At 34.7% G+C, this 27,917-nt stretch overlaps 1 protein-coding gene across 11 annotated transcripts in view; it reads right to left on the reverse strand.

The window, feature by feature from the left end:
* LOC108966430 (sodium/calcium exchanger 3) overlaps window positions 1–27,917 on the reverse strand; it is a 137,485-nt gene that overhangs the window by 11,373 nt on the left and 98,195 nt on the right. For 9 of the 11 annotated variants that reach the window (XM_018929369.1, XM_018929400.1, XM_018929333.1 and 6 more), the window contains 2 exons: window positions 9,662–9,753; window positions 4,378–4,425 (listed from right to left, as the gene is read on the reverse strand). In XM_018929369.1, the coding sequence (XP_018784914.1) occupies window positions 4,378–4,425; window positions 9,662–9,753 (140 nt within the window). The remainder of the gene's footprint in view (window positions 1–4,377; window positions 4,426–9,661; window positions 9,754–27,917) is intronic. The other 2 variants (XM_018929414.1, XM_018929408.1) reach the window with 1 other exon arrangement.

A 27,917-nucleotide genomic window follows, 5' to 3' on the forward strand; every position in this document is an offset into this window, starting at 1 on the left:
TATTATTAGGTTACTATGTCAAATGTGAATACCATGACCACATATAATTTTCTGATATTTGAAAAAAAAAAAAAAAAAAAAAAAAAAAAAAAAAAATGAAAAAACGTTAACTTCGGCTGCACGGAAGCTAATATACCCTTCGCAGGTGTATTTCTTTAAATAACTATGTGTTCAGTTTGTATGGAAGCTATATGCTATAGTAATCCGATCTGAATAATTTTTTCGGAGATTGTAGTATTACCTTAAGCAGTTATCCATGTCAACTTTCATGAAGATACCACGTCAAATGCGAAAGTTTTCCATACAAACCCTTGATTCCGATCGTTCGGTTTGAATAGCATCAATTTGGACAATTTCTTCGGAGATTACACTGTGGCCTTAAAAAATATCCTGTGCCAACTTTTGTGAAGATACATTGTGAAATGTGAAAGTTTTCCATACAAGAACTTGATTCCGAACGTTCAGTTTGTATGACAGCTATATGTTATAGTGGTCCGATATCGGCCGTTCCAACAAATGAGCAGCTTCTTGCAGAGAAAATGACATTTACAAAATTTCAAAACGATGTCTTAAAAACTGAGCGACTAGTTCGCATATATACAGACGGACGGGTAGACGGACATGGCTAAATCGACTCAACTCAACATACTGATCATTTATATATATACTTTATATGGTCTCCAAAGCTTCCTTCTTTGTATTACAAACTTCGTAGCAAACCTAATATACCCTATTCTGGGTATAAAAACCAAAAGTCCAGTTGGAGCGAAGCTCAGATCCGATAGTCCGATCTGAAAATTTTTTCCCGAGATAGCGCCGTTGTCTGTTGCAATAATCTATGTCAAATTTCGTAAAGATATCTCGTCGAACAACTTTTTCCATACTTCTGACTCTATGGCGCAAAAAGTGAGTTTAAGTTTTATATCCATATTAGTGTTTAAATTACAATTTCTTTCAGATATTGTGATAACTACATAATTTTATAGATCACATTTTCAACGAAAATGATTCACCTTGTCAATACAAAAAAAAAAAATAATATTAATTATATAGTAAATATTTACTCGGCCTCTTTTATGATTATGCATAATTAAAACTTAATTTCCACAACGTCAATTTCCCAAAACTGTTTACCATAAAAATAAATGCAAATCAATTTTCCATTTTTTTTTGGAAATTAAATAGTAAATAAAAGTAGAGTAAATATGCTTAAATTACATTAACAGCGCAATTGATGTGTAATTTCACATCAATTTAATAAATCAAACAGTTAGTTGAGTTGTTGTTGTAATAATTGACGAACTCACTAAGCCCACCTTCGGGCCACATCAATAATTTATGGCATATGAACGTGTGAAATTAATTTTGCAAATTAAGTGCGTTTGCACAGCATAAATTGCATAATCGTTTATGCATATACTGTACATAAATATTTTCCTTTTTTTTTGCCATTTTGCCATTTTGTCATATTTCTTTTAATGTTGCACTTTGAATTGATAAATATTAATGTACTGTTTGCCATAATAGCATGAAGATTTGTAGTAAAATTTCTGTCAATCCGAAATTGAATATTTCAAACACTTATATGGAGAACACTTGTCTCCCTTCTGTTCGAACTAGAAAATTTTAGTTGGAAATCTTAAAAAATCAAAGATATCCAAAGATATTGTTCGAATCAGATCACTACAGCATATAACTCCATACAAACTGGACGATTGGAATAAAGTTTTTGTATTTGTGAATTGTATTACATCTTCGGGTGCAAGCGAGGTTAAATTTTTCTCTTGTGTTAGGTAATTTTTAGGAATGTTCTTCAGAACCTCGGTTATAGCAGCTTGAATAGCTGTAATATCATCATAAAATGCTCTTTTCGTGTTGGCTTTCAGTTTTGAATATAGAAAATTGTCACATCTTGATAAATCAGGTGAATACGGAGGGGGTTGTTGAGTGAATTTCAGTTTGGTCTCTTTTTATTATCTAAATCTTCACTTCAAATTCACCAAATTTTGTTTTTATTTGTATTTAATTTCTCAGCTAGCATTCTAGTAGTAAAGTGTAAGTGAAACAGTTGATTTTTCGACTATTCCCACCGATTCAGCACAATTTCTGAATGACCGATAGAGTAGACCGATAGGCACAACAAACGACGCCATATTTTTCCCGTTCTTTTGACGTTTCTTTTCGGTACGACATCCAAAAACGAGTCAAATTTTTTTTTTAAATTTACTACATAAATTCGGAGTCAGTTGCCTTAACTTTAAGAGCGCTACGTGCAATTTCTGTTCGTCATATTCGTACTGTCAGATCAATAACTGAGCGTCTAGTTGAAAAGTTACACAGTTACAGAAGAAAATTTTCCCGTGCCAATGAGACAAAGAAGTGACTGTAGTGTCGAGAATATTGTGGCCGCTAGCGAATCAATTGAGGAAGATCCAAGTCAGTCTCTTACAGCCCATTCTCAAACCTTGGGCATCTCAATGACGTCGTTGTGGCGAATTTTGAGAGGAGTCTTGGCCTACATCTCTACAAGATCAAATTGATGTAAGAACTGAAGTCACTTGACCACCAGCACTGTCGTATATTCGGGAATTGGGCTGAGCAATAACCTGTAAATGATCCGGATCTTCATCGAAAATCATCTTCATTTCTGGTTGAATGGCTTTTTCAGTAAGCGAAATATGTATTACAGATCAAACAACACGTACTTCACGAGTTACCATTGTATTCCCCAAAAAATAATTAGTGCGGATCTTGCCTGGTATCAAGACCGGCCCGTTATTGTGATTGGGAATCGCTACCGCTCAATCATAACAGAATATTTTTGGCCTGAGTTGGATGATATAGACGATGGTGCCATAAACTACATAGCGAATGTTATAATCGATTTATTGAAAACCAAGTTTGGTGAACGTGTTATTTCAGGAAATGGCCCTCTCGTCGTACGATTTGAGACTATTTCCTGTGTGGCTACGTCAAGTCTATAGTCTATGCCAACAAGCCAGCGATAATTGATGAACTTTGTTTGAATATCGAACGTGAAATTGCAGCAGTATCGGCCGATTTATGCTTGAAAACCGTCGAATTGAGTTTAGCATCTGAACTTCTTCAAGCGTGCCCGTGGAGGCCATCCAAAAGATATATTTAGAGTTCCATATATAATGGCATCCAATGTGTTTTTACAGGAATAAAGCATTTTTATGATATCCTAAAATGTTATAACCCGTTATATTCAGTTCTAACATTTTTCTTTTTATTATACATCCGGAAAACTTTCTTTCCTTAAGGTTACATTGACTATACATATGACGCTGGTAACAGTGTTTAACTTTAAGACCCTCCATTTAATTTTTTCTAAAGCTTTTTTTTTTTTGATAAATTACTCCACGTAATTAATATTTTAACCAAATATGTAAGTCGTCATTACATTTGAAAATTAAAAGCTAAAACGCAAAAGCGCGGCTCGTCTACAAACGGTAATAATTAGTGGTGAAGTAGTTAATTATATAAATACATACATTGAAAGCAGTTAAGCGACGAGAGACTAACATATTGTGTGGCATTAAAATAAAGCGTTTCTAAAAGCGGAAGGTAGTTATTAGTTAAAAGCTTTCAATGTTTTGTGAGAATAATTGTGAAAACGTTTAAGTATTTCTTTTAGCAAAGTACTATGTTTGAGTTACAAAATATCAATAAATTTCAAAAATTGTTAATTTACAAAAATTGTAGCAATATTTAATAATTAGTTATAATTTGTATGGAGCAAGTATTTTGTGATGAGTGCTAATGCCATATTGTGTTATAAAACGATTTTTGTCAAACGGTATATGTATATACCGCTATTTACGGTATGTATTTAAAATAATTATATATAACTAAGTGTTATTATTTATATATTTTGTTAGGTTTCTGTAAAAAATTATCTGCTTATTGCAAAAATTATGACCCTTTATATATTTATATTTTTCAAACGCTTAACAATTTGTAATTATATAAATTACTTTAAATGAATAGGTGTATACTGAAATGGTATATAGTATTTTTAAGCGATTTATACAGCAAAAATAGCAATGTTTAGCAACAATGATGATATCACTTTAGACAAATTTTATGACAAACAGTTGTAAGTAATTACACAGTTAACTGTAACAAGTTTTCAACACGACAAATTATCAGTTCACAGCACACAATTCGCCTATTTGATATTAATTAGGTTTTTTTGTAAAAAATTTTGAAATATTTATACTATAATTTGCCAATGGGCTTTTGCAGTTACATAATACTTATAAGTACGAACAGTTTATTGTAAAAGTTAATGCAAGAAGTAGTAATACTAGTATTATATATATTGAAAAAGATTAAGTTTTGGTTTTTACATACCGAGAAATTTGTTTAGAAATTTAAGTGCTTCCGTTTTAATGCTATTATCTGCGTGAATAATGAATAAAGGGATATGAGGAATAATTTTCTTTTTGTTGCTTAAATTCAATCAAATGTTTGTATTAATGATTTATATATTTACTATATGTATGAGGCATTTAACTATGATTAATCGTTGGGCGATAATATTTCGATGATAATATCTATTACTTATGACGACTGTAAAAAACTGCAATCAGAATATTGAATTGGTATTTTTATGCATATTACTTATGGCAATCGATTCGTTATAGAGCAGAGCGAGTTGGACTCTTGTGGAAAAATTGGTAGGTATAATCAGAGAATTTATAAGAATTGTTTGATGTTCGCTGGTGTAAAGAAATAATAAAATGCTTGTTTTGAATTCAATACGAGAAATACATTTCATTATTCGATTCGCCACTTTATATAATATAATATTATACCTCAATATTTCCGAGTTTATTCACAATATTGATAATACAAGTATGTATACGAATGTCGGAAGCTTTTTGGAATGATTTTCTAAAAACTGAAGCTTCTTTATAACGCATAGAATCTTCTTCAATCTTAAAAAACATACATCTGCATTATCTCACTATATTCGAATTTCAAATAAACTGTCAATTTTTTAGAGGAAGAAAGCTCTGGGAATAATTTTATGTTTAGACTACTTAATATTCTAAATTTATATAATAATAAGGAGTTCTATTCTCCCAAGTCAGAAAACACGCGTTTTTAGGTAAATTTTTTTTTGAAGAGGTATTCTATTTGACAAAAAAAAAAATAAAAATTACAGAATTCAAAGTCCTTTAATAGTCGGTCATTTACCCGAGCTCTTGGAAGGCCTTCAACATATCAGGTGGTGAGAAAAACTTTTCTATTTGAAATTAGCTCAAATTCAAAAACCAACAAACATTATTAAAATAATAGTGGAGTCCTATGTAGGTGTAATCAAACAACTAGTAAATCTTTTGAATTTTTTGCAAAATTCGGCTTCTCAAAAAGTCGTTATTTCTGGAAAAATTTGCAATTCACAGTGGTTAAAAAAATGATGAAAAACCAATAATTACTTTAAACATATATCTGAGAAGATTATAATTATTTCAAGTATATCGGTCTAGCCGATCCTAACATAATTGCATCCTAACAAACTTCTTAGTTCCACGAGAAAAAGTGAAAGAAAATAATATTTATGTTAAACATCTTAATCTTTTATTTCTATCCTGGGTCATTTCGACCTTTGCTTTTGAAAACAAGGTAAAATAATGAGGTCGTGAAGTCGGTACACTGTTACAAAAGTATTTTTGAAACATTTTTAATGAACGTCTTGTCTTCTCAGACTAAATAATAAAAATGCCTATAAAAACAATTGTTACTAAATTTTCTGATTTTTTAAGTAATGGTTACTTAAGAATACTTTGCTCCCCTTTCTAACTTATACCAATTTATACATTCCCGGAAAGTCTCGAGTGGAGTACCCCAAGGCTCAGTATTAGGCCCTCTATTATTAGGGCTTCATGTATGAAGTGGTGCTAAGAAGACAGCAACCAATAGACCCGAAACTAATAGCATATGCTAACGATCTCATGGTAGTAGCAGTGGCTAAACAATTAGTCGACCTAAGAAATATATGCAATGAGTGCTTAAATGCTCTACGCCAATCGAGAACCATCAATCAATCTGTGGTTCTAGAACTGGTTGAGTACAAAACAGAAGTTTGTCTATGAGCACCAGAAAGGAGGGAAAATTAATAAAGCTCTATCGAGAATGATGGCCAATAGAGGCTGCATGCGTTCCAGGAAGGTGAACTCGATCGATTTAATCAGCTATCAGCACCTAAAACAATATCCTCAAAGACATAAGAAAGGTACAAGAGCACCAAAATATGGCATCTGCGGTGTGATTTCTCATACAAAGGGCGTTGGACTCACTCGTTGGACTTATATCGGACAATCACTCGTGGATAGGCAGACAACATGGATACCCGAATTTCCATCTGACCCCAAATACTAAGTGGATATGGGCGCTCTGAAAGCTACCTTTACGGATGCCATAATGGCATTAATCCGCACTGTCCGTCATGTTCAGAGTATACAGAAGACTCTAAACATGTATTATTTTATTGCCCTCGCTTTTAAAATAAAAAGGAAAAACTAAAAACCACACTCGGTAATAGTTTTACGGTCGATAACTTAACGAGACTTATGTGTTAGTCGACTGAGAAATTTAAGCGTCAGCATTCATAATGACAAAACTGAGAGTTTTTCATGAGATTAGGCGTCCGTCAGTCAACTCCATAGAGAGACTTCATGTCTGTCTCTTCCACGAAGTAATACTTAACTGGTGGTTCCGTGGGAGAGTCTTGAGTTGGGGATAAGCGAGACTTAGCGGATTCAAGTTCCGCACTTCAGCTTTCGATGCTTTCGACTACTATAAAAAAACATATTCTAGAATAATGAGCATAGAATAAATATTAAATATTTTTTAACTTTAATCTGAAATATTTTTAAATAATTTTTACCTGATTGCAGTCGTTTACAGTCTGGATAATTATGGACTTATGAGACTTAAAGATGATATGGAAATATTTTCAGTATATATTTAGAGGACAATAGGAAAGAAGGATTTTTGGAATATAAAACAAAATTTAAGATACAAAAAGTATCAAGGAAAACAAAAGAAATAATCGCCAAAAAATAAAAGAACTCTGAAGAATATAGAAATAAATGTGAGGTATAGATATTAGACATAAAAAGATAACACAGCATTCGTATAAAATAAATTCCTTGAATTAAAAGAAAACTTATAGAAATGTTTTAAAAATGGTCTAGAAATAAAATATATTTTTGTTGAAAGAATTGAAATGAGTTATGAAACAAATTATATTTTTTTGTGTCAATTGCAGCTTCTATTGATTTGAAACTAAAAATATGTCACGGAATTGATGAGAAGGCTACACCGAAAGGTTTCGAGACTTTTTTAACACCTTATTATTTTGTTTTTGTTGTAATGATACGCCATACGAGTTATTTTTATTGGTTACATGCCCAGCCGTGTAAAATCTACAGCGATGCAGACTAAAAAACAAGAGGATTTTTCATGTTTGTGTGTGTTATTGTGGGGATGACATTCGAGCACTTTTTGCATACTACAAATCGAACAGGGTGCGCTAATTCTCTAACAAATGACATATTATATGCATTACATGCTGCTTGTTTGGGGATATTCTACCAGTGATGCTGCATTCTATGTGGCAAGGTGCATTCCTCATGCCACGAAGGCAATAAAACGCAAATAGACTACGCAGGGTTGCCCTAACTAGGGGATCTAAGGAAGCAGCGCGCCTTTAACTGCAAACACAAACAATCACATTGCTTTTTTCAACTTCAAAAATATGTTATTTTACGACTACTTGTTAAAATGCATTCAGCCGGTTGACTAACAGTAAGAGTCTAAATTGTGGAAATAAAACTAAAGTGAGGCTTGTGCGGCATGACGACATACATATGAATATATGCGCAAATTAAAATATTATATAATGGTAAAAAAATATTTATACAACTACACGACTGAAATAAGAGTGCGGTGAAATCGAAGGAATTACACTTTACGCACAAAATATACTATCAAAAAAATTAAGTGTTGAAAAGCGCTAAAAAACACACAGCTTTCCAACCAAAAAACAAATCTAAAAAGAAAAAACAAAGAGAGAATGAAACCAAAAAGCAAAAATTCGCGCTTTAATTGAGTGGAGTTTGCGCTCTTTTTTTGCTGGCAAGCACCACCGACCGTTGCAACGGCTTGCATTTTATTTCATGTGCCATTTTGGTATGGCGTGGCGTATACGCAGCGCAAAGCATAGGAACATGGCACGCATATGGCGGCAGCGGCTTTGTGATTATATTGCGCGCGTTTCTCTCTTTATTTGGCTTGGTATTTTTCATTCATTTGAATTTGCATTTATTGCGTTCTTCATGCTTTTCTGCGGCAAGTTAAATGCGCAAGCGTCAAAGGCTTTGCTTTGTTTAAAAAAAATATATACATTTTTACATAATTAACATTATTTGGCTTCAATTAAAGAAATTAATCGTTTAACTATGTGCTTGCAGAGCATTTGCATTATATTTTTATATTCTTCATTTCATGGCACATTAACTATTTTGAACTCTATGGCGCTACCAAATAGCTACAAAAAAGAAACTATAATGTTGTTGTAGACTTTACTGAAATTCATCGTGGGAACTGCATTGTCTATTTGTGTGAGTGTGTTTGTATATTTGTATTCGCAGTGTATGTGTGTAGGCGAAGGTATATCGTTAAGAATACAATTTAAAGTAGAGAAAAAAAAGAATAAAAAACATGAAAACGATGAAAGAAAAGAAGAAGAAGATTTAGATTTCATGGTTGAGTAGAATTTTGCTACAATACTATATGTTAGTTTGTATAGTATATTCATAAGCCAATGGAAAAAATATTTTATGCGAATTTTCATAAAAGCTGCTTTCTTTTCATTTCATTTTTGTTTTTTGTTTTTTGGTTTTCTGCATTTTTCGGAAAAAATCTTTTACTCAATATGAAAGCAAAAAATAATCAAGGATTCGTCTGGGGATTTATGTACATACATATATATATATACAATCATATGTGGGAACGCGAACGTGAAAACCATAAATATATGCATAAATTCGTACATATATCTATATGCACGCCATTAACTTGACGTTTGTCACCGTGTGAGCGGGTTGGACGTAACGGAATTTCATTTTAAAAGGTGAAAGTCATTGGAACACTGACTACTTGGGGATTGATTGGTCGCACTACAGCGGGACAAAACAGCGGCAGCAGCAACAGCAGTAGCGGTAGTAGCGGGACGAGGGCGGAAATACGTACGTGGGATGGATCTTGGCTGGGGAGTTGTGTGGGTTCACGCTCTTATTTTGGGTTGATTGCTTGACGACTGCTCGCATTTGTATTTAGTTACTCAAAGGAGCAGTTATTTACATGTTTATTTATGTTTGTATATTATACATATATCCATACATATGTATATACATATATGTATATATACATGTATATATATATAATATATATTAAATGAGTACATATTATATACGCTAGTTTCGCAAGTAGCCAGGCTAGCGCGCACAATGCTTGCAATTGCATACATACACACGAACTATACTGGTATGCACGTATGTATGTATGTATAAGTATATATGTAGTATGTATGAAGTATATAAGCATATAGAAAACATATATGTACCTGGCGCAATGATGGGTTCGCCGATGTTGACGTAGAATAGCACATCCTTTTCATAGCTGCCTTCCTCAATGATTCCCAGCGGTATGAATTTTCTGCAAATTGAATGAGAAAAGGAAAAAATGTATTCATGAGTAAAAAGCAACAACGCGCAATTCTTGTCTGATGAGTTGTGTTGAAAACCCAAATCACCGGCAGTTTTTTGTTTTTTTTTTTTTTTTGTGTGATATGTGAATCAGAGTTAATTTTTTTAAATTTTGGATTACGTCTATAATGTGCTGGTTTCCAGCGTTGTTGTTGGCGTAAATTGCTTTTTATAAACTTATAAATAAGGTTGAATGATGAAATTGCTAAAAAAGCAATTTAAAAAGCGGAAATTGATTATATTATGCGTGGTTGTGTTCGAAATATGTAGTGAATGCTGTTAAAATTGAGGATTTGAAGGCTAAGCTCTTCACGAAGCATTTACTATTTTAAAAATCAGCAAGAAGAATCTCATAAAGTTTGAATGAAGAAATAAAACGCTTTGGTTTCCCAAGTATATATAGCCATGTGTAAAATGATTTGGTTATATATATACTTTAAAAGGAGTTAAAAATTGTTTTTGCTTGTTAATTGAGTCAAAAGCTCTAGGTTGCGTTAAGGGTTTACGGGTTTGTAAAATCTATTTTTTATTGTCACATTAAATTCTACAATACCTCTAGAATATTGTCCTAAATTTTCAAATTGAGTCAAGTAATAGTTTCGGAGATACAGCCTTAAGAACTTGTGCCCTAGAGACTGCGCACATAGCCTTTAGAAAAGTTTTCTCTCGAAACTGAGTTTTTGAAGCCGGTTTCAAAGATTTCCCCAGAACTATTGAATTGATCTTCATGAAATTTTACAAACAACTTTGAGATACAATTCTTAAAAACTTGGACGAAGAATATTTTTTTTTTTGATTATAACTATTTGGAGAAAAATGTCGCGAATTTTTCACCGAAATTTTTATTTTTTTGTGAAAATGTCTGCGAAGATCCAATTTTCAGTTTTTTTCCTTCGTTTAAGTTCTAAGTTAAATTTTTGACTAAAACACGTATTTCTTAATCCTGTAAGGCGTTATCCTGCCAACGCGGGCGCATCTTTTTTCCGAATTTCTTTAATAACTGCATATATGTATGTATTTGTAACAATCAAAAATAATTCATTGTTTATATGAAAAAAAAAAATGTTGAAAAAATGCTGTTTTTTGCCCGACAAAACGCATGAACCTTTTAAGTCGTAGGTTTGATCCAAATTCTTTTAATCTCACTTGGGTTTTCGTTGTTTGTGTTTCCTGTAAACTCCTAAAGTTGGATCGCTAGATTACTATAGATAGATGAATCATTTTAAGCGTATTCCAAATTTGTTAAGGTGGTTAATATTAACCCAATCAATTGTTAGTTTTACCGTAGCTCGGTGTCAACCGAGTTTTTTCAATCTCAGTTCGGCAAAAACCAGGTAATAGCGAATGAAGTGAGAAGACGGTTCCACCGCGCCATCTTCCATAACATTTTCGCAAACAGCGTCGGACAGGGTATTTAGCAGCACCAAATGTGAACCTATTTGACAGTGTCAGACAGAACACCTACAAATGTGGTGAGATGAATTTTACTAAGAGCCAGCAGTTCGGAAGACCTCTTATGGTTCACTCTGAGCAAGAACTATCTCGCATTAGTATACTTTCTGGTTCTTCATCACTGCTTGCTGAGCATTCGGATGAAATTGCGGTCCTCCCTAGCAAGCTCAAGGGCTGTGCATATTTCGGTGAATTTAATTTCTGGGTTCTTTTTTGTCACAATGTGTAGAGCATTAACATGCTCTGAGCGTATGTAAAAATATATTTATTCATTTATGCACAATGACATCTAAAATTCTAGACATGCTTGCTTTGATATTAAGTAAAAAGCATAATTTTTCTAATTCAATAAAAATTGTAGAATATTTTTAGTTAAGTGCGCCTAATTGTAGGCAGTATTTATTCCACATGGTTTGTATATTTGCGAAATTAAAATGTTGCCTACATTTAGGAATATCTAGAATAATAATAATTTTTATTACGTTTAATTATATATTTTATCATAAATTTATTATGGTTATATTTTAAATTTTTCTTAAACTTTCGAAAGTTCAAATCTGCATATTAACATAAAATTAAATTATAAAAAGTTATAAATATTTTTTATTAAATCAATTTACTACGCTTTGATATGTTATGACATATATGAAGAATGAGCGATTATTAAGCATAAAGTATATCTATTTATATTAGATGACTTGTTTGATAAACAGTGACTTATTTTCCTAACTAAGTGCATTTCTATGCATAACAATAAATCACGCTGCTTGCGATTGAGGTAGTGCAAAACTGTCTCACTGCAAGCTTTATGCCATTGGTTGCCGCATATATTCGCTACGAACTAGTTTCATGGGCACTAGTAGAAGCTTGATGACATTTTTTCAAGTTCGAAGTATTCCAATATAACCACAATTGTTCTGGGTAAAAATCGGAACCTTACCGTAGATTTTCGCTCATTTAATTTCGATTTTGCTTGCGCTTATCAAAGTATGTTATTCTATGTTATACTTCGCGTTTATTGATCACCTGCTGGGAGTTGAGATTTTCTCACTTGCAGATTAACAGCTTTACTTATCCGCATGGAGAAATGTAGTATTGCTCGGGGGATTGTTCCACACAGCTGCTGCACTATACCATCATATATTATTTACACATGCGTGCAAAGCTACAAACGCGCTCTCACAGAGTTCAGCTGCTAAATTACGCGCGACACTTGTCACAAATGAAATTTATTGCTTTTATGCATTATGAGCTCGAAAACACATGCATACTAAGCTATGTACATATTTATGTATGTAACAGTGCACATAAAAAATTAGATGAGTTTCATACATAAATTGGTTTCCGCTTGACATACTATTATCTGCGATAGATTAAGAGTTAGGAGCTTAAAGTATATACGTTTAATGAAATTATGGTTGAACATCTATTTCAAAAGCTAAAATGACCTCAAACTTGTGAACGGATAATTAAGAAAGTTTTCAGTGCATCGCAAACTGTTAAACTCAGGAAGCGATTACTTCAACAATTTATAGAGAAAATCGAATATATAGTACAAGCTTTTTCTCTTTACGAGCGATAAACCTGCTTCTATGACAACCGTTTTCGTATCCGCCATTAGTTTATTCAAAGATTTTTAAGAAATTTGTTTTAGCCTTAAACATAAACCAAAAAAGAAAACCTAAAATTTAAAGCAAGTCGGATACTATAAAAATATTTTCAGTGCAAATTGTAGGTTCACTTTTTGTGGATTGGGACGAGTACACTTAAGTTCCAATCATCGGGAATTCTTTCATCAGACCATATCCTGGAAAGAAGCTGATGCGTGTACCTTGTCAGTTCTTCGTCGTTGTAATTGAATAGCTCGGCCGGTAATCCATCGGACACTGCCACTTCGTTATTCTTTAGGCGGGTAATTGCTAGTCGAACTCCGTCTTAATTGAATAATTGAACATCTATTCCATCGTCATCAATTGTAGAATCGGATTCGAAATTACCAGATTTTTAACTTTCACTCCGTTCAGTAGGCTGGAAAAGAGTTCCTTCCACCACCCTAATACACAAAATACCATAAACATTCACTCGTAATACTCTCGCCGCAAATGAGTGCTTTATTTTTGCTAGCTTGTAACCAGTTCTGTAATTCAATAAAAACCCAGTGACAGATAGAAATTATTGCCAACCTTTCAACGACTGTATGAACGTCTAATATATACCACATATGTATGTATGTACATACACATAGTTATTGTAATCTTACTGAGCGCAAAGGTATAGCAAAATAATTTATTATTAAACACTGGCAGTGTGTCACAGCAAGTATTTTGTCATCATGCAGTCACCTGTAGGCGAAAGTATTTATTTATGTGTACATACTCGTTGTATCTGTTGTAAGTACATAAATCTATATATTTTATGTTGTTGTAGAATTTAATGTCGCATAAACTGACACTTGTGATCATAAGACTACCGTCGGTTACCGTACACTCACACCTGCAGTAACACGGCAGCGCTTAAGAGCCAAGGCAGACGGCCGTGTGATGCGCCTATAGAAAGTCAAGTGCTTGTGTTGCATCAGAGAGCACCTATGTATATACATAAGTGATTGTATACACATTTATGTATGCAAGCATTGTGCATGATTCCATAGATCATGACATGAAGTGTGTGGGCGGTTCTTAAATAATACAAATATTTGTTACGTGGCTCGTACTGGGCAACTTAGCTGTAATCTACCTCATGATGTGAGTCTTTACTGCGTTTAATGCATAAATAAAATTATTGTAGCGTTTGGCAGGTGCGTATGGCGGCTATGTTGTTTGCATGTGTTTAAGTACGTGGCATTCAGAGGTACTCTCCTGTCTTTTATGTGCTTGGATTTGTGTGGCCTGGGCTTGTTGAAACCGCCGTTTGCTTCAACTCATAAGGCCAATATGATAGTTCCGTTATCATGTACCGCCCGTAAAATTTTATTACACTCATATCCTAGTGTTCTGTCAGATCGAAACGACACATAAAAAATTCTTTATATTTTGGTTAATTTAAAGAAAATGAATGGGCTTCCGTGCGGTGTCGAGTGGAATTTCGTATACGATAATTGTATTTAAGATGAAAGTTATAAAAAATATCTGTAAATTATGTTCTATAACTTTTCAAAATTTACTTTATTGAACAAAAATAATATTTTCGCCATAACTGGACGACAAGAAGCTGGCATCGAAATGCGCTTCATAGTTCTGCTTCATCTGGTAGGCACTGACTATGACTTCGCTATTGCGTATAGTTCGAAGAAAAAGAAGTAGAGCTTAGGGCAACGAAATTATCGAGATATGTTCTCATAAAGTTAGAAGTATTTTAACCTTTATAATGCGTATAATTTTGGTGTAAGATCAGTCCTAAATCGATTTTAGCTGGGAGCGTTACGATTATATGGTACTTTTTTGTTTTCTGGAATTAATTAGGCAGTGAGAAATACTGAAATTGATAAGTAAATTGATAAGTTTACGCCACCTTTTCAAAAGCACTTACATATATACTTAGAATCGAAGCCGGTTCAAAGGATATTGACTCTGATTCCCGTGGACCGTTTGGGGATCTATGTAGCCAAAAGTGGATCGAATTTTTATATTCCTAAAGCTTACCATATACTCGGCAGAATTCCACAAAACTGTTTGAAAAATATTTATACGATAAAATAAAATCAACTACAGTTTTTCAGCTGGAAGTTGACCTCAATAAGCTTACAGTGAACTTCGGAATGTGCGCGCACCGACTGGCTTCGATAGAGAGCGATCCTAGCTAACGAACGAGCGGCTGGTCGGTTCCGAGTACCTGAAGAGCCAGAACAAACATTTTCGCGCGACGCGTTTCTGTGAGTGGTTTAAGCGAAAAATTCAGCGTTCGCTACAGCAGAGGTACGCGATTAAATTTTTGTGTGAAACTCGGTAAATCTGCGACAGTGATGTTTGATATGATCAAAACTTACCAGATGTTGCTTTAGCAAGAAGGCATCAAGACTTTTTAGAGCGCCGGGAAGAGGTCGCTGATGAATGAGCAAATCCAAAGTGAAAACGATGCTTTTTTGACATCAAAAGTATCTTCCACGATGAATTTGTTCTTCCTGGATAAACCGTCAATGCCATGAGATTCAAACAGTCGGGTCCGACAAGACATCGCAGCTGCTTGGAAGTTGCACCACGACACCGCCCGGCTCACACCGCCTTTTTTGTGAACATCTACTTATTTAAGGACGGCATCGCAACTCTTCCGCACCCCTACAACCCAGATGTGGCCCTTTTTTGTTTTCTTGCCTGAAAAGACCGATGAAATATAAGCAGCATGTACCTCGGCTCTCAAGGCTATTCCGGAGAATGCCTTCCGTGACGCCTTCAATGCTTGGAAATTGCGCTGGCAGCGCTGTATCAACTCAGAAGGAGCCGATCGAAAGTTTTTAATCAATTGTAACGATTGGTTCACAAAGTCCTAATACTGTCCGGACAAACCCTCTACTTGTGACAATTAAAAAAAATTACGCCTTAAGTTAATTTTTCTGAAGTATTAAAAGGCATATGATATCTTAGAGCAGAGCTGAGCACTCGAAGCATGCCATCGCGTACTTGGCTTCATTTGATTCCCAACCATATTAAGTGGTTCCCTTTGGCTATAAAAATATCTGTAACAACAAAATTTCATTTCTAAAAGCTTTCCATGTAAAATTATCGCAACGAGCAAGTTGACTCATCTGCATGATGGCAGAAAAACCATCGGGAAAGTTAGCAGTATAAAATATTTGGTTACGAATGCCTTAGAGCATACAAATACAATTTCAGCCGCAAGATGGCACGTGGCAGAGACATTATCTTATCCACAGTTTTTCGTAATTTTAGTTGTTTAGTTAAATATCACGCTAGATGCTGATGAGCACACAATTTTTGATTATAAATCACTTTTGAAACGAGAACTTTTAACATTTTTTTAAGACAACTACCATATAAATCACAATATTGAACTAAATTGCTGTTTTCAAAAGCAATTTCTTAAGTATTTAGCAGCTATTAACCAACATTTCCGAAGGTACTTCCAATGTGACAGCTCCACCTCCAGTAATAAAATATTGCAGTTGTTCATTATGAAAATAGAATCCATTATTTACAATTTGCATATATATTTACGTACATACAAGCATTGAGTATGTAGTCATTAAAATATATCATCATTTTGAAACAAAATATATTACAACAATACATACATCGTGCTTAGTGAGCTCAGTAAATGGTGGAATTGCCGAAATTATGTCAGTTTTGTCCATTTGTAACAATAATAAGAACAATAGAAAATTGAAAAACAAATGAATAAATATGGTAATGAAAGCAAGAACCGATAAATTACAATACTTAATAAAATTTACGATTCATAAAATTTGTGGTAATTGCTAAATGTTTAAAATAAATTTTTATGAGAGAGTAGAAACTGACGTGCACTGTTATGTTAGTGATGGCCGTGGTAAAAGTATTTACTTTTGAAATGTGGAGGATAAGTCTTATTATTAATGACACCGATTTTGCTTCGGATCGCGATTTGAATGCCGAATTGGTCGTTACTTTAGAGTACAATTCTTCTAGAAAAAAAATCAAGAATTAGATCTTACAAAGAAAACAAAGTAATAGCGTTTATTTTCAAATAAACCAAAGCTATAATAACCTTGATAGGTGTATTTCTTATAGCATAAAAGGACATATCAGGTGATCAAAGTAGAGGAATTTTTTCAATAGCCTTTTTTGTCCGATCACATGTGAATTGTGTCAAGCTGTCATGTTATTTTTGCTCAGTAGTATTTGGCATATCATCGTGGAAAGACATATGCCTCAACGACGTCTACAAATCGTTCAACTCTATTACGAGAATTCACGTTCTGAAAAGATCTTCCCAAGAGACATCATATTGCTCTATGGACTCTTGAAAATTTTCAAGAAGATTTCGAGCCAAAACTTTGTTCAGCGACAAGGTTCAATGGTTACGTATACAAGCAAAACTTGCCGCTGAGAACGTAAGCGTCAATGGCGACCATTATTTGATGCCTTAAATTGAAGCTCATGATCTCGGCGACATTTGGTTTCAATTTCCCTTACATCGTGTCAATTAATGGATTTATTGAGAGAATACTTCGGTGAGCAGATAATATCACGTTTTGGGTCGGTCGATTGGTCACCAAGATCACACCGGGAGAACCTTGAAACGGATTACTCTATATAAAGTAGTAAGTCGATCAAGTTCCGATATCAATCATGAAAGCCAAGCGGGACTTATACTAGTCAAAGAATTTTTTCTTTCGAAATAAATTTCTTGCTTGACGAATAAAAGTAGTATTCCACATGTCTCTCAACACAACCACCCTTAAGCTCAAAAGAGAGTTAGTGGTAACATCTCAGCACAAGTGATTTTTGGAAAGTATGAGAAAATGATTCCGGTCGAATTCTATGGATCTTCATGAATTATATGCAATATATGTATGCATATATTCAGTGGTTGTAGATATTGTGGGACGGAACAGAGCTACTATTGCTCTGAAAGTAAGCAATGCAGTTTCTGCTATAAGCGTCAGGAAAGAAATCTCCTACTGTGAATTAAAAAATAATAAGCAAAATTACATTATTTATGCCTTTAAAAGCTCTTAAATTACATCAAAGTTATTTAATGAGAGTTGAGCATTATTTTGCTACTCACTTACAGCTAAGCAGGCCTTTTAAAGCTTGTTCGTTTCGCCGCAAAAAAAACTGATATAGAGTCATGGCGTAGTCAGACTGCCATAAATTAACTAAATCAATCATAGACAACCGCGTGAGCGTTTGAAGGGCATGGCGAGTGGGTGTGAAGGACAACCGAGTGTTGATTGAAAAGACAAAAGAAATTAAAAGAATTTATGAACAGATTTATGAGTTGTTTTTTAAGGGATTTGTGTGCGTGTCAGACGGAAAATGGATGGAATTGCTGAATGAATGAACGAAGCGCACAAAAGGTTAAAGAGAAATTATTGTGCTAATATTGATAACCCTCTGTTGGTGAGTGTGTGTCAGTGTGTGCACACTCTTGATTGAGTTGATCAAGCAGGCAGACAGAAAAGCAAACAAACGAATAAATTGTTAAATAAAGAGAAAAACGGAAGACCAAGGTGACGAAGGCGGCGATGAGAGCCAAGGCTAAAATTATACGTCATGCTATAGGATGGTGTTAATGGAGTGGGGTTGACATGCATATATTGCTCTTGAAGTAAACCGAAAATGGCACTTGTGCACGCATTGACTGCGATTTGAATACCGAATTTTTTGTACAACATGTTGCTAAGGAGTATAATTGTTTTGTCAATCTAACGTTTGTATTTATCACCTACAACTAAGCGAGATAGATATAGGGATGTGCAAATGGTCAGAATGGTGAGAAAAATTGAAAACCGAATGACTGTCTGTCTGCCTGTCCGTCTATCCATCCTAAAAAGAAAGTGGGTGACCGTGTGAAAATGGATCGGTTGGTGACCGCAGTCTCTCCCCACATAACGGGACTGTTAAAAACTACTAAAAGAGTCCGAAACTCTGATTGACCTTAAAGTATTTCCCTGGCGTTTATTCTTTCAAGTAGCAATACTATAAAATGTTCGGTTGCATCGGAACTTAGTCTTGCCCTACTTGTCATTGTTTGTTTTGTTCATAAAGCCATTTTGCCCGGTCAATGGCCACTTAGATTGCCAATCAGATGAATTCAACCACAAGTGGCAACACTAATCACACAGTCAGCAACAACAAGCAGCGTCTAACAACGCAAATGTCATACGGAAAAGCAAAATCAAAAACTGTTCGCCTAAACTCACTCCTCGTGGGAGTACAGGGGAGTACAGGTTCTCGTCCACCGTCGAGCTAAATATACTTTTGTCAGTCTGTCGCATTGTGTTTATTCGTTTTGTGCATTTTTATTTAAATTTTATTGTGTTTGTGCATGTACCGCGTGTGCAAGCCACAAAATGCAATACAAACCGCACAAATAACAACAAACAATTGTAGCGCCTGGGAAGCGTATGCGAAAAAAAGCAAAAGCATTTGTCTGGCGCATTATTTGGCTTGAAGCCAAGAAATATTTTCCCTGTCGCCGACGCACATATCTACATAAAATTGCATTTACATAGCGTTGCAGCGGCTTTGTTGTAGCAAATTTGAATGTTGCACTGCATTTTGTGTTTCTAACCTAATGTTCGCACCTCTACCTCACCTCCTCCCAACAATTTCGAAATATTTTTTCATTAAGTTTGCTCGTTAGCCGCCATATGCTGGTATGAGGGTTGAATTTTCGGCGGAGAATTTCCATTGCATATATTTCATTAACAAATTAACCAGCATCGAAAAAAAAAACATATTTAAGTGGCATTTCCATTTTTCAAAGCTCCGGTTTGGGATATCAATGAAGTTCTTTATTAGCGTGTAAGTACATTCGATGTTATTCAATCGTCGCTGTTTTGTTCACATAGAGCATAGACTTGACGTAGCTCTACAGGAAATAGTCCAACGGCATTACATCGCTCTACCGAAGTAGCCAATTGATAACATGACATAACAAGTTCACCAAACTTAGGTTTGAATAAATCGATTGTGGCATTCCCTGTGTTGCTTGCAGTGTCGTCTTGTTGAAACTACATAATGTCTATGTCCATATCATCCAAATATTCGGTTATCGTTGGGCTGTAACGATTCCCATTAGAGTAACGTGCCGGTCTTGATTATCACAGAAGAAGTACGTCCCAATTTTTTCGGGATGCAATGATCACTCATGAGGTATGTGTGACTTGCTGCCTGACCAATAACGCATATTTTCCTTATTGATGAAGCCATACAGCGAGAAAATAAAATAATCACTAAAGATGATTTTTCGATGAAAATCCAGATAATTTTCAATTTGTTGCAGAGCCCTATTCACGCACATATGTTAATTCTAATGATAAATTTGATCTTGCAAAAATGTGGGCCAAGATGCCCAACGCTAGAGAACGACGTGTGAGAGACTGATTTAGGTCTTCCTCAAATGATACGCTAGCGGCAGCAATATTCTCGACACTACGGGTACTTCTTTGTCTCACTGGCACAGCAACATTTTGTAGTCCGTCTGTGGATTCAAAATCGTGCATTCGCATAGAATATTTTCTACAGTCTCTTATTCTTCTACCTCTTAGCGGTAATCACAGTTGTTATAAAATCTTTTGCCAAAACAAGATGGCTTTATTTAATTGCTGTGATCACCGCTTGGAAGTCACTGTAGTGATGTGGTCGCCGGTTGGCGATTCCGGTATCTATTTTAGCCAAAAAGACACCAAATTCCACTTGATTGCCCAGTTTTTAATCGTCCGATACTCTCTGTATCTTCGTCCACCTCATCCCTATCCAACTCCGATTTGGATGGGAAGGCAATGTTAGGGGACAAATTAAAGTAGTTTTCTAACGGATTGCGAAAACCGTAGTTTTAGTAGAAGTGGGCACTTGCTAAGTATCTGAGAATATCCTTTATTATAGGCGACTAATAGCTCGGACCCCCACTATCTCTTCTGCTTACAGTACAATACTATGTGCGTCGTCTCTATAAGCTTTCTAAGCCTTATCGTGTATTTCTTTACCATTATTGGTAAATATTCAGATGTCATAATCGGCTTTCCAAATGTTGTGTAGAGCCACTGAGCTACATCTGCTTTCTTTCTGTGTATAATTTATTTATGGAAGAAGCATCTGTTGACTCAATTTCACAAAAGATTCGGAGATATAAAGATCTTTAAGCGAGTTCAGTATGACCTCAGAATGAATGTTATTGATAGTGCCTTCAATGTCAAGGAAGATGAGGAGGGGCGAATTCTTTTACCTTCAGAAATGTTTATACTTTTCTATGAAGAGATCGTGGAAAATTGAAAAGCATACTGCCTTTAAATACATGAAACATTCCATGATATAACTTTTCTATGATGAAATATGCAGAAACATTACGGTCTGAAATCCTTGTAGACAGAAAAACATATATTTTATACAATTTTCAGAACAACTTTCTGTTGAATTTATTTGCCAGAATCTAACTAGTATGAGACTAGTATATTTTTGAATGAGATTGACAGCTGTCATTTTCTAGAACATCATCGAGTTAATAAAATCTAAGTAGTTATTTATTTCACTAGTATGAGACTGGTAAATTCTCACGAAAATGGACAGCTGTCATTTTTTAATACATCAACAAGTAAAAATACCAGTAGCTTATATAAAAAAAGATTCATACGAGTTGCCAACTAGTTCATAACTAGTTAATTTGACTGCAGGGATGTTACCTAGATCCGCATATTATATAAAAGCACGCAATGCTTTCTTTTCCCAGTACTACGAGGGACTTACAAATCTGTTGTTTTTGTGTAATAGTGACCAATGTGGTTTCATTACATTAAAATTACTTACGTAATTCGTGTAAACGTGTTTCGAAATAACAATATATTTTATATATGTGTGTGTATTTGTATGTCAACAACAAAGCTAGCACCACATCATTTGGTAAGGCATGCATGCAATATTTAATCAAAATTCATTCCCCATGGCCAATGGCTCGCCACACACCCAAGCACACACTCACATATGCAGCATACACAACAGCGGCACAACAGCAGTTGCAAATCAATACAACACGATTTTCCAATTTATTCAAATTACAAAATTCGATTTTAGCAATCATTGCAAATTAACATTTTCATTTTCACCAATTCACCGTAATTGTTGCTATGACAGCGATTACTTAGCCAATCGACTGACCCTTGTGTCTAGCATTCAGTGCAAAAGACACAGGGGTGTTGTTTTAACCTGATAGGAAAAATGTATGGAATGGGAAGTGGAAAGCTTTTACGCTATTTATTACCTTTACCCAAGTTGTCGGTTCCGAAATTATTGAAATGATTCAACGATGAAATTGTTTTAAAAATTATTATTTCAATCAGCTGATTGGTTGTTATTAATATCAATATTATTATTTTATTTTAATTTCCTTATCTTAACTCGTCAACTTTTCATCTTCCACATTCACAAAATTCAATTATAATAAACATTTTTCACATAATTATAAAAATTGATTAAGCAATTATTGAGTCAGTAGTGTTTTTTTTTCCTACAGGATTTGCACAGAGCCGGTAAGCGTGTACGCTCACAAGTTTAATATGCTTTAAATCATATATCGATTTGTTTATACAATTATTTGTTTAGAAGTATAATAAATTAATTGCTGCTGAGATTTACACTGGCTAACTTCCAATTTGAAAATTATACAAACATAATTGGAATATTGGTTTCATTTGAATCTATTTGTGAACAGAATTCATAAATTGCAAATATTAAACTCAAAGACAAATTGACAGTTATAATGTTGGTCAGTTATTGTGTTCATATAAAGTTAAATTTGCAAAGGGTGATCCATTTCAAGGTTCCCTATTTCTTTAAAGAAAATAAAAACAGGAACTGCAAATTAAATGAGAAATGTTTACTGTCATTCGAAAGAACATTCTTTAGCACTTATTTTTTTGAAGATTATCTCTATTAAGTTTTGACCGCGGCTGCGTCTCAGATGGTCCATCGGTTGAGTTCAATTTTCGATTACCCGTTGAAGCATTTCGACTGGTAGTTGGCGTATGACACGCGAGACGTTTTATGCAAGACCTGAATCGAAGCTTTATTGTCCGCGTAGACTTTTGACTTTATCTCCAATTATAATATACGGTCGTTTTTTTTTTTAATCGACTGGCCCGAAACGCGATATTATCTGCTAAGGGAAGTGTTTTCTCTATAAATTCATTGCTTGATGCGATTTGTGGGCAGTGGCGTCGTCTTGTTAAACCAATGCCGAGATAACGACTTTCAATTTCAGGAATCATATAGTCAGATATCATTTTGCAATAACGGTTTTCACTGGCATCATTTTTGAAGAAAAAGAAATATGGAAAGATAATTACAGCGGCCCACAAACCATTGTTTATTTCTGCATAAAATAGCAGCACTTCAATCTCTTCAGGTTGCTCTCGTCCCAAATGCGGCAATTTTAATGGTTTATACTCTCATTGAGGTCGAAATTGGCCTCATCGCTGAACAAAATTTGACATGAAAACGACAGATCTTCTTGGAACTTTTCGTATCTTCGTGCACATTCGCAGTTACAGTTGCTATATTTTCTTCTTTGCGTGCTGGATGCGGTCTATTCTGTCGAATATTTTCCAATAATGAATGCTGGGTCTCAAGATGGGTGACTGTTGCGAATAGTACACTCAGTAGGCCGATTATGTTGACCATAAGTTGAGCATAGCGCGTCAAATTGCATAACAAAGTTGAAAGTTGAAAAAAGTACCTCTACTTGAATCTTCCGTTATTTGGGATTATGTATTATTCTTCACAGATCATAATTCTGTAGTATCAAAATTGAGAAAACAGCTGGTGAGATCGAGTTGTCATTATGCAACAATTGGATTATGTACAACTCAGTTTATGAGCGAGTGCCATTAGATAATTCTAAAATGACATTTAAGTGAATCTGAATATGTTTTTTAAACATTAAATCTGTCAATCGAACGACGAAGGTTTATAATTTATTCTGACCGCCGTCTGGCAAAACCAGCAGATATACTCGTAAACAACAATACTCACTTCGATCGTTGGCATTTGACACTCCATCAAGCTTCTGCCCCAGGGCAGGCCCATGCTTACTTACTAAAAGGTTCCCAATCATTCGATAATAGTTGAGCGAATTAGCTAGTTCTCTATATAAATATTGAATTCTGCGAAATTTATCGGTAAATTGCGCCAAAAAGTAAGCAAAGCCAAAAGTAAATAATAGTAAATTTCATTCCAAATTCAAAATGAAATGTAGTCTACATTTCAGCGCTGACATAAATAATTCTGGGAATATATTTGTCCTTCAGAGATAACAAGATAATGCATTTTTTGCATAAGATTAGAATTCTTTGTAATAATTATTTTTTTCACAAAACTCTTTCTTTGGAAGGAAATGTTATGTACATATATAAAATGTAATGTAAATCTGATTAACTTTTTTTTTCAAATATTCAGTGTGTGAAATTGGCCATAAACCTGAAAAATAATTTGTTATAACTTGTGACATTAACGTCTCTTTTCAACTGTCACAAAAGTGTTAAAGGAAGATGTGGCAACCCTTGTCAAACAAGATGACATTGCTCCAAAGTAAAAATATAAATTTTGTGCACCGTTGTACTTAAATAAAAGAATCAGAAACATATGTATAAATAGGCACGTAGCAACAAAAAGGAATGTGTTTTGGAGCGGGTAGATTGGGTTCTTTAGAAGCTACCTATACATATATCTTCATGACTTTAGTCCGCCGTGTACAGAGTGAAGTGATTTCATACGGATATTTCGAAAATACTAATTTTTATGATCGGCTTAAAAAGCGTTGCCTTGAAACCGGTTTTTGAATCATAGTCTCTTAGGCAAAGTTGATCAGAATGAACCGTAGACCATTTTCCGTAAACGCGATTTGTCCGTTTTTTGATTCCTCTTAAATCGATCCGCTCTAATGTATATACATAAGTACATTACAGTGTAATGCCATCGCACCGGCAAATTTATTTTTGGTACTTATAATAAATTCAGTGTGAAATGCAAAAATATATGCGAAAATTGCTCAATTGTATTCCACGTCAGCGGCGACAGTTTTATAGCCATTCTAAAGACAAGCTAAATTTCCTAATGAAATTAATTTCTTTATTTCAATTTCAACACAGCATCGCACATTTGCGTCAAATTTATCAAGCAAAAAAAAAAAAAAAGAAACAAAAAACGCAGAGACCACGTGCTTTTATAAATACTTAGCGGCACATTTCTCCACCAGCAGACAGCTGTCTTTGCGCTGCAAATTCTTTGCGAAAGTTCAACGGGACACCGCTGATGCTGAACATTCGCTGAAAGTGCCAATTACTGGAATACCGCTTGCCATGGACGCGCTTTAATTACCCGCCAACGATGGCCCACAACGCAATCCTTCCGACTTAACTTGCTAACGCATTAAAATTTAACGGCACCAAGCAGCTTTGCATGTCGGCAACAGCTAAACTTCGACGCGATAACGCAGCGGTACGACGAAGCGACGGCGCAGCGACAGGCGACAGGCGACAGCGACGAGAATGACTGTAGTGAAAGTTTGTTAAAGCAAAAATGCAAAATACACAACGAAGATGGCAATTGGCGAAAGGAACAGCAAATGGGTGGGGAAACAGAAATAAAGCGCCAAAAAAATTGTACAAAAACGAAATCAGCAAAAATGTCGAAAGTTAGCAAGAAACTTGCCAATTTGATAGGCGACCCGTCGATTTCATTAAAGCAAAACCAAAACGGCAACAAAAAGGAGTGAAGTGGAAACGATTGCTGCGAGGCATAATTGACGGCGCTTTTTAAAGTTGTTTTAAATTGGCTAAGTAATTGCTTCATGCTGCCGGCCATGCAGACGCCTATACAAATGTGTGTGCGTGTGGGTGTGTGCGTGTAGAACCTGTGTGAAAATGGTGCGCGCCTGTATTGAGGTGAAGGTGACTCGGACGACTTCGAAAGCACTCTCTCCTCTTTCTTGTTGTCGATTATATTTCGCCTCTGATAAATCACCAATTTTCATAAATTAACGCTACAAATTTATTACTTGCATGCACTGCGCTATAAAATATGGCCTGCCATATAATCGTGTATTTAAAATTGCACGCCTTCGCACTGCACTTGTTGCTCGGCTTACTTTGCAGCGCGTTTGCGTGCAACGCTTGCATTTGCGAGCGCTTTTGAAATGCGAATTTGCATAAACATTTGCGAAAATTCTTCTCTTACGCGAAAGAGGTTGAAAACGCAACATTAATTACACACATAAGCGCATGTTTAGTAGCCACTGAAAGTCATAGGTCAAAGCTATTAAATCCGAAATAGTGTAGCGGTTAAGGCGCCGAACACGAATTTAAAATTCCAATTCATAATTGAAAATAATTGGCTCAAAAGTTAGTCACACACGTCGTTTCATTATTAATATTTAAATATACAAGTAAGGAACCTATTTTCAGGTGTTGGCAAAACTGTGGACAAAAATTAGTAAGACTTTTCCCGGTAATATTTTATGAATAAAATTTGCTTGAAGTTGGCAGAGAAGGTCCTGAGATATGTTTTTTCCCATAAAGTCAAGGTATAAGTCAAGGTCCCTATAAAGCCTGTATATGTATATACATATACATATATTATATATTATATATAGAATTGTTATATGAGGAGTGGGTGCAGTTTTAATCCGATTTCAACCATTTTAACACTCTCGAAAAAAATGCTTAAAATATTTGTTTTGTTTGATTTACCTTAAGTGGTTGGGGAGACATGTACATTAAACGTAACTCTTTTTTAGGATTTTTAAACTGCAGATGCCCCTTACTAACCTACATCTAATCTACCAAAGGTATTCCATTTTATAGGTTTTCGATTATCTGCAATACCAATCCTCCTTGCATGCCATGTGTGCCAAGTTTTATAAAGATATCTCAATAGTTATCACTTGCATGAAGAAACGGCAAACGGATATACAGTCCTTTCACAACGTAGCGTAAGGATATCTGGACAATGCGCACTTAATTTAACTGATATCGGTCGAGTAGTTCCTAAGATATTCAATTTCTATATTGAGTCTTTCATAGTTCCTTAGCACCATTTAGTGGTGTTAGATAATTAATAGACTTTACGACTAATGCCCCGCTAAGTTATAGCTCTTTATAATTGTATTTATATTTTTATAATTTTTCGACTCACAAAAGTTTTTGGGCGTGGCCATGGTCCAGTGCTGTCCATATATCTTGCTGAACTTCATATGTTGTGAGAAAACACTTGTATCATGTTTCGTCGAGATATTTCAATTTTTATTCAAGGAATTGCTTACCCTAACCGACGGAAGGAATGGAAATTCGGAATTCAAATCCTCTCGTAATTTTGATCATGTGCTTATTTGTAACTCTTCACCTATCTAGATTAGTTTAGATGAAACAAAAAACCGTTATGTGAACAAAACCATGTATTTTTTTCTGTAGCAACTTGTTGCAAAATTATTAAAAACTCTTCGAAATCTTTAAAATTCACGGAAGCTCAGTGTGGTTAAGCTTTTAAAACTAAAAATATGAAGACGCATTATAGTTAAGATTTTAAGGTTCCCGACTTCTCTGTCTGCTATATTTAACTCTGCACTCTTAAAATGAAATTACACTAGAGAACAACCACAAAGCTACAGTTTGAACTCTATACTTAAAATTTAGTAAATTATTTGAATAATGTAATAGCTTGCCATATCAGCTTTATTCCGTTAAGCTAGTGTCTTGAATTTATGCTAGTTTTCGATTCGCCACTTTAGGAGTTCTGGTTAATCGGAGAAATCTTTTACTCAGGTTTATTTTTATTTTTACACACAGTCGAATCCATGCTTTAACCACATTTCTCACTATTAACTAATGTACTATGACTTGTATTGATTTAAGGTGATTGAAGATATGAAATTTTTTTGCCAGCAATCTAACCAAGCAGCAAATTAATTCTATAATCCGTTCTTCCTCCTAATGAAAATTTTTTTTTGCTTTAA

The sequence above is a fragment of the Bactrocera latifrons genome, unplaced genomic scaffold, assembly GCF_001853355.1.
Source record: "Bactrocera latifrons isolate USDA-ARS-PBARC rearing strain unplaced genomic scaffold, ASM185335v1 scaffold_10, whole genome shotgun sequence".
In the NCBI taxonomy this organism is placed as follows: domain Eukaryota; kingdom Metazoa; phylum Arthropoda; class Insecta; order Diptera; family Tephritidae; genus Bactrocera; species Bactrocera latifrons.